The sequence below is a fragment of the Amphibalanus amphitrite genome, unplaced genomic scaffold, assembly GCF_019059575.1.
Source record: "Amphibalanus amphitrite isolate SeventyFive unplaced genomic scaffold, NRLGWU_Aamphi_draft 000870F_arrow, whole genome shotgun sequence".
Lineage (NCBI taxonomy): Eukaryota > Metazoa > Arthropoda > Thecostraca > Balanomorpha > Balanidae > Amphibalanus > Amphibalanus amphitrite.
This window is the reverse complement of record NW_024882364.1, coordinates 274736-286489: the sequence shown is the minus strand read 5'-3', so window position 1 is coordinate 286489 and position 11754 is coordinate 274736. Positions and strand designations below refer to the sequence as shown.

Here is an 11754-nt window from a genome sequence, read left to right as displayed (position 1 = left end):
CGGCCGGCAGACGGCGCAGAGGCGCACCGATACGGACCTGCTCGCTGATAGAGACTCGCCTGAAAGCAAAAAGGGCCGTCCAAGTGGATATGATCGTTTTTGCCAAGCGATACCAGATAAAAGTTTTTAGATTTTACGCCACCCCGCAATAAAATACAACTGGTTGGAAATTATTACGAGCGAGCGAGCGCAGCGAGCGAAGCGAGTCTTTTCAATATAACGGAAAAATCTCAGTATGAGCGGCCCGGCCCGGCCCGGCCCGGCCCGGCCCGGCCCGGCCCGGCCCGGCCTGTAACGCTTTTGAGAGGCTTATAGCTCAGCAACCGCTGGACCGATTGGCCTGCGGTCTTTTTTGCTGGGTAGCCCCATCCCTTCTACCCCGTAATTGACTACTTTTGATGCACCTCAGTGACCGTCGTGGCACGTGCCACGCGAAAAGTCAAGGGTGTTCAAGCTGTTTTGCAAAAGTAGTGATTTTGAGAGGCTCATATCTCAGCAGCCGCTTGGGCGATTGACTTGCGGTAATTTTTGTAGGGTAGCAGCATCCCTTCTACCAAAAACAGGATACTTTCGATGCATGTGGGTCACCCCCAGAGCACGTGCAAAATACAACAATAAGAGGTGTCAAATTTGTTCCCATTTTAATAACTCGGTAATTACTGGGGCGATTTCGCTGAAACTTGGCATACAGGTAGGCACCCACCAGGCGATGCATTCCCATGTGTTGCGGTTAAGGTGTTACTGCACGTGCGCACGTGCAGGGGGCGCTCCCAGATCTCGAGAACGGCTGGGCCGATTGCGCTCAAATTTGGTACACGGTTGGGGACCAGTTAGTAGGGTGCCGTGCAAAAGTCAGTTTGGACCCCGTTTGCACGTGCGCACGTGCAGAGTGCCGCTTCCAGATCTCAGGAACGGCTGGGCCGATTGCGTTCAAATTTGGTACACCGCTAGCGACCGGTTAGAAGGGTGCTTTGCGCAAGCCCGTTGGAAGTACCCTCTCGCCCTTCCGCACGTGCAGGGCTCACTATCTCGCTCGCTCGTTCTTCGCCCAAACGGCGTTTTACTGGTAAAATATCATCAGTCCCCTTTATCCCCGGGAGTCGGGGCCAACCCATCGTCATCCTTGACCTTGATCATATTACTTTGTTCCGGGCTTTGACAATACAACCGTCGCGGTAAGGGTAGCTATCGGAGGATACCACCCGGGGTTAAAGTGTTGGCCGTATAACTTTCTCGGTCCGGTCTATTGCACTGAGACACGCCCAGGCTTGTCAGTCGTCACGGATCGGACTCAGCCGACAGCCGACATCCGCTGCCTCCGGCAGTTGGCACACCGGCCGGTGGTCGAATGAACTCAATCAGCTCAAAGTCGCCACCTCTTTACTCACCCCGCAGCCCTGACAGGCTGTGAAAATGCCTTCCCCACCACAAAATATCTTAGTTGCCTGAATTTCGTAAGAAGACTTTAATAACGTTAATTGCACTTGTCGACAGACTGTCAGACGACCGTCTAAGACCGTCTGCTTCTTTTGCTTTAGGGCTTCGGCTTTCATGGAAGGTATAAATGTGATACGCGCATCAAATCCCAGAATGTAATTATATTATTGCTTATAAAATTGTATAACGAGAACCATCACATGATAGACCGATGACCAATTGTATTGTAGCCTGTAGGAATAACGCTAACCTGAACCAATGCGTTCCTTTCCTCCAAAGCATGCAGCAGGCGACTTGAAGGATACTGTGCCGCACTACACAGAGGTGGAGCGGCACAGCCTACCATCCTCGACAGTCCGCAGACCGCTTACGTGTGGTACGGATCCAACGTAGGGGAGAGTTCAGAGTGGGGTAAGATGCCCAGGGTGGGAAAGACACCCCACCCCCTCTAGCGGCGAAACAAATAATCTAACATGAAAATTTATGTTCTTAGCGTAAAGCGGAAGCCTGTCTTGTTAGCTGCACAAACATTTTCGAAGCTTAGTTGAGCAACGGTTGGCTGGTGATCGCATGTTTTTTATTTGCTGCTTTCAGAAAATATTTTGGTGTCAAAACATTGTAAATATCAAAGAAGGTAAATAATTTTTATCTCCCTTGCTATGGTCGAGATGCATTAACATGCGTGTACTGTGTCCTAACCAGTTTGTTTCAGGTTGTTGTTTTATGGCTTACAAATTGTACTGATTAAATGTTAATTCGGTACCTTGGGGAAAGATGTCCCCTGTCCTGCTGGGGAAAGACGCCCACCCCCTAGTTCCGTACGCTGTCCTTCAAGCAACCCGTCGAATCATTTATTACATACTTGTGCTGAGAGACAAAAGCCGATCTGGGACTATTGAGAGTCCAATATGGTCGGGTACTCTCCATGCCGGTCTCTCGGCCCACACAACGACTTTTTGGGCGGCATCTGACTCTGAGAGCCCTCATGACGGCCTCTGTGAGCCCCATTATTGACTCCAAGGCCCCTCACGACATCCTTTGAGGGCTCCCACGCTGGCTCCACGGGCCGCGCTAGCATCTGAAGTCCCCACGATGGGCGGCTTGAGGGCCCTCAAGCATCATGAAGACCTATAAGGGCCCCACGACGGTCTCCGAACGCCACCACGGAGGCTCGTTTGGCCGCGCTGGACATGATGGCCCTCACGATGACCTCTGAAGCTCCTCTCGACGACTTTTTAGGGCCCTTATGAGTTATGATAGCGTTTAGTGTCTACCGCAGGCTCGAAGGGACTACTGATTCCTTTAGGCAATTCACGTGCCAATTTATGTCACTTATAGTGCAGGGGGCATCTTCCCCTACGCCAGGGGGCGTCTTTCCCACCCTCTGGGGTAAGATGCCCCCTTTCACTTCTTCAGGAAAATGCTTAATAGCAAAAAAGTTATCATATTTCAGGCACGAAAGTGTGATATTTTTTTTGGAGAAAAATGATGTCGGCTTCCGTTGAAACTCCACGTTCTTGCTTTCCTATTGTCATTTTCGAATAATATATGACATTGCAAAACCCTGGGCATCTTTCCCCACTCTCCCCTACTGGCAGTTTCGGAGGTCATTTCAATTTGAGCTGTCAGCCTCCATCTGTTTTTATTAATTCGTTTGATTTTAAATTTCACCTCATTGACATGACCGAATCGCGCAGTGCACCTATTGGCTGTACCTATTTTCACAATCTAATGAAGTGCTAAGGACAACTTACCTGCACTCCCCAGACTAAGTTGATCATACATTGCACAATAAACATTCGATCGCGATTCGGCAAGACCATTAGATACATTAACCCTCGCCCGTATAGGGGGGGGGGGGGGGTCGAACGGACCCCCCCCATGGTTTTTCGCGAATAACTCGCGTAAAAAGCGGCCGATCGTGACGAAACTTTCAGTACCCTCGCGTTCATCAATTTTACACCTACCCTGAAAATTTCATGACCCTGACCCAAATGACCTTTGACCTGTGACCTACTTTTCGAGACCATGTTTGGCCGGAATCGCGATTCGGCGTATGTCGGCTCGCATTAGCCGCGCGTTTGCAGTCTTTTCGTGGTTTCAAGCGTTCAAACATGTGATATGATGTTGCCCCCATGCATTAGAGTGGGTGTCAAGGTCACCTGAAGGTCAGGTCAGGTCATTGACCTTTGATGACCTCGGTTCACTTTTTCGAGTTTTACATGTTTCTAGACCAGTTTTTAGAGCTGAATTCGAATTTAGCAACCATATGAACATTTACGAAGTAGTTTTGGTGCCTTCGTAACATGTTACGAAGCTGTCAGAGGCGGTTGCCACCTACTACGAACACCCTTACTGGTTGACCTGACCTGACCTGACCCGACCCGGCCTAAATGCATGAAGACATCATTTGTGATCAAAACTAACATGATATTCGTGATCAGCACCCCGAAAAACCCCATAGCAGCCACACTTTACGACGTTCTAACAGGTCCCGATTTTCCCGACTTTTGGGTCATTGACCTGACCTGCAAGGTCAACCAATGACCTAGGACCTTAAAATTGGGTATCATCGGCTTCTTCTCGTCACGGGCAACACGCTCGTTTTTTCCGCGAAGCTCTAGCTCGATCAGGGGCGAAACGGCAAGGGGGGGGGGGTCCAACGGACCCCCCCCCCCCCCTTATACGTTCGCGGCTGGAAAAACACCAATACGGGCGAGGGTTAACCCTCGCCGGCCGAGGGGAGACGGGTGCCCCCCCCCCCCCATAGGGTTATTTCGCGATAGCTTCGAACACGCTGGCGATAGAGAGCTGAAACTTGGCATACCTGACCCTTGATTCAAGCCGGATCTTTTGACACCATACGCATTTTCAGGTCAGGTCAGGTCAGGTCACTGACCTGTGACGTCATAAGTGAACCTCTGCAACGGTCTTCAGATGTCGCAACTTCGCAACGCCCTCACTGCCAGAGGAGCTTTCACAGATAAATGAAACTTGCAGGATCTAATATTCATTACGAGTATCACACCTTATGTCTCGGATTTTTCCTAAAGGTCATATGAGGTCAGGTCATGTTCGTGAACTCACCATTATAAGTCAATGGGGAAAAATGAAAACTGCTATTCTCTGGCCATATTTTTTCGAGACCATGTGTCGCCGACGCAACGAAAGGCGACAGCGATTGGAGCGCACGAGGAACGTTAATATTTTATTTATGATTTTACTGAACGTTCCGACGGGTTCCGACGGGTTATGTTCTAGTAATCTTGACGGGTTTCCACGGAAAATACAGTTTTTTGAGTGCATTACGACGATTCGTTTCCCTTCGCTTTTCGTATTCGTAATATGGGAATTTTTCGCATTTAACGTAATGTATTCATTAACTCAACATTCGTGATTGTTGTAACGACAACAATTAATGGTCCTCCGGGCCGGATCGATAAGAATCGATCCTCTTATCGTGTGCTTTTGTCATCGATTGCCATTGACCCCGAGTTCATTGTAACGTAACGATGACCTACTTTACTCGCTAGCATCTATCTCGCACTGTTACAGTTAAAGTAAATTGTAGACCTTATCATGGAGACGGCTCAGAAGAAGTTACGGGCCAGGAAGAAGGGAGCATTTACGAGACTCTTTAATACAGCCGAAACCATTATCGCATCAAACGGAAGCAGCCACGCAACTGCAAGGTTTACTCGAAAGGATCGGAGAGGCTTTAGACAACGTGGCTGAAGCAAACGATGCGTATGTAAGCGGACTCGAAGATGACAATGAAGATATAAGAATATCAGAACGCTACATGGAAGAGGTGGAGGAGCGTTATAAATTAACTGGTGACAAAATCACGTCGTACTTAATGGCACGTAAGAGCGATGCACCCTCCGAAGCGAGCTCGCGAAGGGCGGGCTCAAGCATACGATCTCAAGTGTCAAGTACGTCAAACCGCTCTACAGCATCTAAAGAAGCCCAAATTAATGCCCGTCTGAAACGGCTGCAGGCGCAGCAGCTAGAACGGCGCACACAAGAGGAGAGAGCTCTGGAAGAGGCAACGAGGAAAGTGCGTCTGGCTGAGGAAGAGGCGAGAAGAAAGATGCGTCTGGCTGAAGCGAGGGACGCTGCAGAACTGGCTGCAAAGGAGGCCGATTTACGCCAGGCAGCTGAGGACGAGCTGCAATGGGAAAGAATAAATGACTTCGACGGAGAAGAAGCTGAAAACCAAAGACATCAGCAATCGAGTGTGATCGAGATGAACGACGAAGGTGCCGCAGCCCCAATAGACGGTCCAGTAACCGAATGTTTGACGGCGCAGAAACCGGACCGGCCGACGAGCACCATGGCTAACCAACAAGGTCAAACAGAAGAGCACGCACCGAAGGAACGGCAGGTTCAAAATTTAAATCCAAGACGGACTGCTTCTGCAACATCCTGGATTTCCGAGGTGGCAAACAAACCGCAAGATATGACGTCAGCAGGGCAGTACCCACCGGGCGGCCATCATCGAAGTGTTCCCCAGATCAAACTACCAATGTTTAGCGGGAAGGCAACTGAATGGCCACAATGGATCGGGCTGTTTAACCCTCGCCCGCACATGGGGGGGTGGTTGCCACCCCCCCCAGGTAGTCTTTCTGCTCTGCACTCAACATTTTTGGAGCTAGAAGGCTGATTTTTCGTATAGCTGCTCCTCTATCCTTTCTTGATGTCCACTGAAAATTTCAAGTTTCTGTGACCTTTGGTTTCGGAGATATGACCTTGTTTTTCAGGTCATGTCATGACCCAAATGGCCAATTCTCGACATCTTGCGTTGGCTATGGGCCTTGTGAGCTTTTGACACCTTGATTTCGGCCTTTTTTACCAGTCTTACCTCCCACCCATCATGGAACATGTTGTTCGACGATGTACAGATGTCAAGGTCAAGGTCAAGGTCAACCTAGGTCATCTAAGATAATTGCGTTTTAGGCAAGCGGAATTTACTTTTTGTGAAGTTTTTTGACTGCATTTTTGGTAAAAGCTTCTCAGATCATGATTTCATGTAATATGGACACATAAACAACCGGTGCACACATCAGTATACACACAGACACACACAGACATACAAACACATATAATTGACCTTGACCTAACTTGACCTGAAATGACCTCAGCAGCAAAAACCTGGTCGGGTAGTGTGAGAAAGAGGTTCTAGCTGGCTTGGCACCAGAAAACGGCATCGTTATCGGTATATGATAAGCAGCGCACTTGATATCCAACGGTGACCCAAAACAGCAACATTTTTTAGTTTGACCTGACCTGGAAGGTCAATGACTGACCTAAGAAGGTAAAACTGGGTATCATTGGATTCGTCTCTTCCCAAAGAATCTTTTTGGTCTTTACCGCTAAGCTCTATCTCCAACAGGAACGAAATGGCGCGGGGGGGGGGTGGCAACCACCCCCCCCCCCATGTGCGTTCTAGGATGGGAAAATGGCATGTGCGGGCGAGGGTTAAAACGCTCATACACGACCAGCAGTGTTTGTCCGACGCAGAAAAACTCGCCCATCTTCAGTCTTCTGTCACGGGGCTGGCCAAGCAGACAGTCGAAGGAATGCTGTATGATGGTGCGCTGTATCCTGTAGCCTTAGAAACGCTCATGGAGAGATTTGGAAAGGAACAGGACATCGTAAATGCCAATCTTTCTGCCGTCTTCTGCACACCACCCATGAAAGAGCTGGACCCGACGGCGCTGGAAAGATTCCATGCTGTCGTCCGCTGCGCGGTCAAAGTTCTTGAAAATATGGGGTTCGAAGGTGACCTCAACAGCACCGAAAACCTTCGTCGGGTCGTGCTGAAACTACCGAACGAGCTGAAAAGAGAATGGGGGCGTCAAATCGTGGAAATGGAGCCAAAACGACCTGGTCTAAGGGACTTCGACAGCTGGCTGAGCCAACAAGTTCGCATCGTCACGGCCCTCCCAGCCAAACCCACGGACTACGACAGAACGACTCGCTACAAGAGTGACCGCTCCAAGAGCCTCCTAAGAACACCTTCAGCTCCAGCAACCTTGACCACGGCACCGAAGGCCAGCATAAAGAGCGCCAGACCTCCGCACGAGCAGGACGCGCCACACTGTAGCTGCGGAGAATCACACGAGCTGTCCGTGTGCCCTTCGTTTCTGCAGCTGTCAAAAGGAGAACGAGCAAAGTTTATCGGTGAAAGTGCTCGCTGCTTTCTGTGCCTGAAACTAGGACATCGGTCGCGACACTGTCCATCGGTAGAGACATGTGAAGAAGAAAACTGCCGGGGAAGACATCATCGCCTTCTTCACGGCAGCAGCAGAGTCTTCCCTTCTAAGACTGATGGTTCAACTCGTAGGACAGTCGCGGCTACAACTCCACGGAAGGATGAAATGACCCTGCTTCAGATAGTGCCGGTTAGGGTTCACGGAGACAATACTTACGTCGACACGTTCGCTATTCTCGATTCGGGGGCTCAGACCTCACTGTGTACCGACCGGCTGGCTGAGAAGCTGCAGCTGACTGGTGAAGTTCGGCCTCTATCGCTGAACAACGTGGAAGGCAGCGGACCGCAGCGGATGGCCATGAAGACATCGGTGAAGCTCACCGCACTGGCGGAGGATTCGGAGACACGCTCAGTGACTGTAAATGAAGTATGGACGGTGCCAAGACTGAACGTTCCGGTACCCCAGCTGAGCTCCTCCGCGCGCTCGAAGTGGCTTCATTTGAACGGGCTGGACATAGCCGATGTTGGCGCAGACCAAGTAGAAGTGCTTCTTGGAGCCAATTTTACCGAAGCGATTCTCCAGAAAGAAGTACGTGTCGGGAAAGCAGGCCAGCCAGTCGCCATCAAAACGCATTTCGGTTGGGCTCTGACTGGCTCCATCGCCAGCTTGACTCCGACTGATCAGCACCATGTGATGCACATTCACCGCAGCACCTCTCAGGAAGACGAGCTGAACGAGCTGCTGCAGAACTGGTGGAAAACGGACTCATTCGGTACCTCACACGATTTGAAGAAAGAGACTTCACACGAAGACAGACGAGCCATTCGAATATTCGAAGACACGACCAGGCTTCAAGACGATGGTCACTTTGAATGTGGTCTCCTGTGGAAAAAGGACGAAGTGTCGCTGCCGGAGAATCGCATCGGCGCACTCCGTCGCCTGGAACGAACTGAAAAATCACTTCGAAGTAACCCTGACAAAGCGAAGGGATACAAACAAGCCATCGACAGTTATGTCTCTCTCGGGCATGCTCGTAAGCTGGGACAAGACGAGGCAGCCAAAGCCAACCCTAAAAGGTGGTACCTTCCTCATCATGCCGTCTTCAATCAGAACAAGCCCGGGAAGATAAGAGTTGTGTTCGACGCGTCCGCAGAGTTCAATGAAACTTCGCTGAATGAAGAGCTGCTAACTGGTCCAGACCTTCTTCAAGAGCTTCCGGCTATTCTGATGCGTTTTCGCGAGAAGTCGGTGGCTATAGTCGGGGACATCGATCAAATGTTCCACCAAGTGCGCATCCAGCAGAGCGATCGACCAGCCCTCAGCTTTCTCTGGAGGGACTTGGAGTGTGGCCGACCTCCAGACACATACGAAATGAATGTCGCCATTTTTGGCGCAAAGTGCTCTCCTGCGATCGCCTCCTACGCGTTACGAAAGGGGATTGAAAGTCAAGTAGAAGTCGGACTCAACAAGCACTCAGCATCTGACATTGCAAAGCAGTTCTACATGGACGACTACGTGGCCTCAGCAGAAAGTCCTAAGAGTGCTGCCGACCTACTTCACACCGTCACCAAGCTCGTCTCCAAAGGCGGGTTCACCCTGCGAAAATGGACAAGCAACTCAAGAGAGGTGATGGAATCTGCTCAGCCGACCGATAGGGCTCGTTCCGAATTGGACGCATTCACTCCGCTCTCTCCTGAGCGCGTGCTCGGCCTGATCTGGGACACAGAACAGGACACGATCGGTCTAAACGTTCCGAAGAAACGAATTCTCCCAACGACGAAACGGGGAATTCTGAAGGCAATAGCAGCGGTATACGACCCGCTCGGTCTGCTGTCGCCGTTTATGCTGCAGGCAAAGCTGTTGATGCAGGTTCTATGGAGACAGCAGCTTACATGGGACAGCCAGCTGGACGAACAGGACCTTCACAGGTGGCGATGCTGGCAAGAGGAAGCCAACATCCTCTCACAGCTACGGATCTCTCGCTGTTACACCGCTCTGGATGGACCAGTGAAGAGGTCAGAGCTGCACGTGTTCAGCGATGCCTCGGAAGCAGCCTTCGGCGCAGTAGGCTACCTCCGGCAAATCGACGCGACCGGCGCTATCCAATACGCGCTGGTCATGAGCCGGACTCGAGTCGCTCCTCTGAAGCAGCTGACCGTGGTCCGTCTGGAGTTGCAGGGAGCTGTCTTAGCTACAAGACGTTGGCGTCACCCGCAACAGATTGCAGACCATTTCTGGCGCAGATGGACCAGAGAATATCTGCCCACACTGATCGGTAGACAGAAGTGGACGAATTATACCAGAAACATTCAGATCGGTGACGTGGTGCTAGTTGCTGATAGTAACGTACCTCGTGGCCGCTGGCCCCTGGCTCGGGTAGCCAAAGTGTTCCCGGGATCAGATGGACGAGTGAGGTCAGTCGAACTAAACACGCCGAGTGGCACATATGTCCGACCTGTCGTCCGATTGTGTGTTCTCGAGGAGTCGGAGTGAGCACGCACGTGACGCAGGGCGTGAGGAATATCGGTGTTGTACATAGGATCCTGAGATCGTTGAATGATATGCAAATGAAATTCAAGTACACATTTTCCAAGTTCTACTTTATATTCTAAATCATCCGCAGTTTCCCGTTCTCGTCACACTCATTTAATTAACACTTGTGCACACGCGATTTTGTTATGCAGGCGAATACGAGTTTCCAGTGATCTGGCCCACAGTATGGTGCCTTTTCCATGCCACACTGGCAGTGTTTTTGCTGGAGGATGAAGCCGAGTCCATGTCTGCTCCAGTCTGTTGAGAGGCAGGTTGGCCGATCAGTCTCAAATGCTCGCACACCTTCAGCCACGCGCTTGGCAATGGTATCTTTGGATTGCTGGAACAGTCGGTCAAGAGTCTCGTCCCAGTAAAACTTGCTGTTGCCTTTAGTTTTGAGCAGTTCTCTGAAGGGTGACATGACCTCAGACTGGGCAAACGCGTAGGAGACTTGGTTAACCAGCCCGAACCAGCTTCTGACTCCTGTGAGGTTGGATGGCGTCGGAAAGTTACGGATGGCGTCGAGAAGCCGTCCCGTTGGTTTGTACCCGTCAGCAGTGACTGTGAAACCAGCGAAGTCAACGGTGTCCGCCCCGAAAGAGAATTTAGAAGGGTTGAACACGACGCCGTGTTCCCCACAGAGCGTGATGTAGTGCACGGTGTGCCAAAAGGCCTCCTCCAGTGATCCGTCCCAGAGCAAAGAGTCGTCGACACACCTTCTAAGACGCTCCGTCCCTGCAGTGATGTCATCCATGCGGCGTGTATAGCCGTCACCGGAGGCGTGAAATCCCTGAGGTGCGCGCTTGTAGCGATACCTTCCCCACTCAGTTATGAAGGTTGTCGCTTCTCTCGCGTTCTCGGCCAGTGATAGGCTATGGTAGCCATTCCATGCGTCCAGGGTAGTCTTCTTTGTCCCGGGTGGCACGCTAGCGACGAGATTGAAGGGACTGGGCGTATGGTGAGTCTCTCGGAGGGTGGCCTCGTTCACCCGCTGGAGGTCTACTGTCCGACGAGGAGAGCCATCCTTTTTCGCTGCGACCACCATCCTCGAACACCAGCGTGTCGGGGTTCCCTGTGGCACCGGCTCAATTATGCCAAGACGTACGTCTTGGTCCAGACCGGCCTTTACCTGTCTTTTCCAGTGGTGGGGGACTGGAATGGGCGTATGAACAGCCGTCGGTGTTGCATCGGCCTTGAACTGGATATCTAGTGGTGTGCCCGTCATCTCCTGGAGTGGCTGGTGCTCGCAGGTATTGAATGCGCTGCTGGCAAAATGGTCTCTGATCCAGTGCTCTAACTTCTCCCTGTTTTCCTCGACGGCTGGAAGCGGCATCTTCTCCGGGATCGCGGGCACTGGTGACCTCTTCAGACACCCACAGGGCGCTGTGTGGGTCTGTGCTTTGTTGACCTCATCTGGGTCTGTGCGCTGGGACGTAACCTTAGATCCGTCCGGTCCGTTTTCGGGCAAAGGGAAGTGTTCCGGCACGACTCCCAGGTCTCTGAGGGCCCTTTCAGATAAATAGAGGCCGTGCGTGTTGCGCGAGATGTACACTACTTGTCTAGTGAC

General features: G+C 51.3%; 1 protein-coding gene across 1 annotated transcript; it reads left to right on the top strand.

Moving 5' to 3' along the window:
* Positions 1 to 6827: 6827 nt before the first annotated feature.
* On the top strand, positions 6828 to 10200 carry LOC122367425. The gene is made up of 2 exons (XM_043340480.1): positions 6828 to 7692; positions 8940 to 10200. Exons 1-2 carry the CDS (start codon positions 6840 to 6842, stop codon positions 9095 to 9097), a joined length of 1011 nt encoding a protein of 336 aa, XP_043196415.1. The 5' UTR covers positions 6828 to 6839; the 3' UTR covers positions 9098 to 10200.
* Positions 10201 to 11754: the final 1554 nt, after the last annotated feature.

Coding starts and splice junctions, on each gene's coding strand:
- LOC122367425 (XM_043340480.1), top strand. CDS start 6,840: ATGGCGCGGGGGGGGGGTGGCAACCACCCCCCCCCCCATGTGCGTTCT. Junction 7,693..8,939: donor ACACTGTCCATCGGTAGAGA/CATGTGAAGAAG, acceptor CAAATGTTCCAC/CAAGTGCGCATCCAGCAGAG.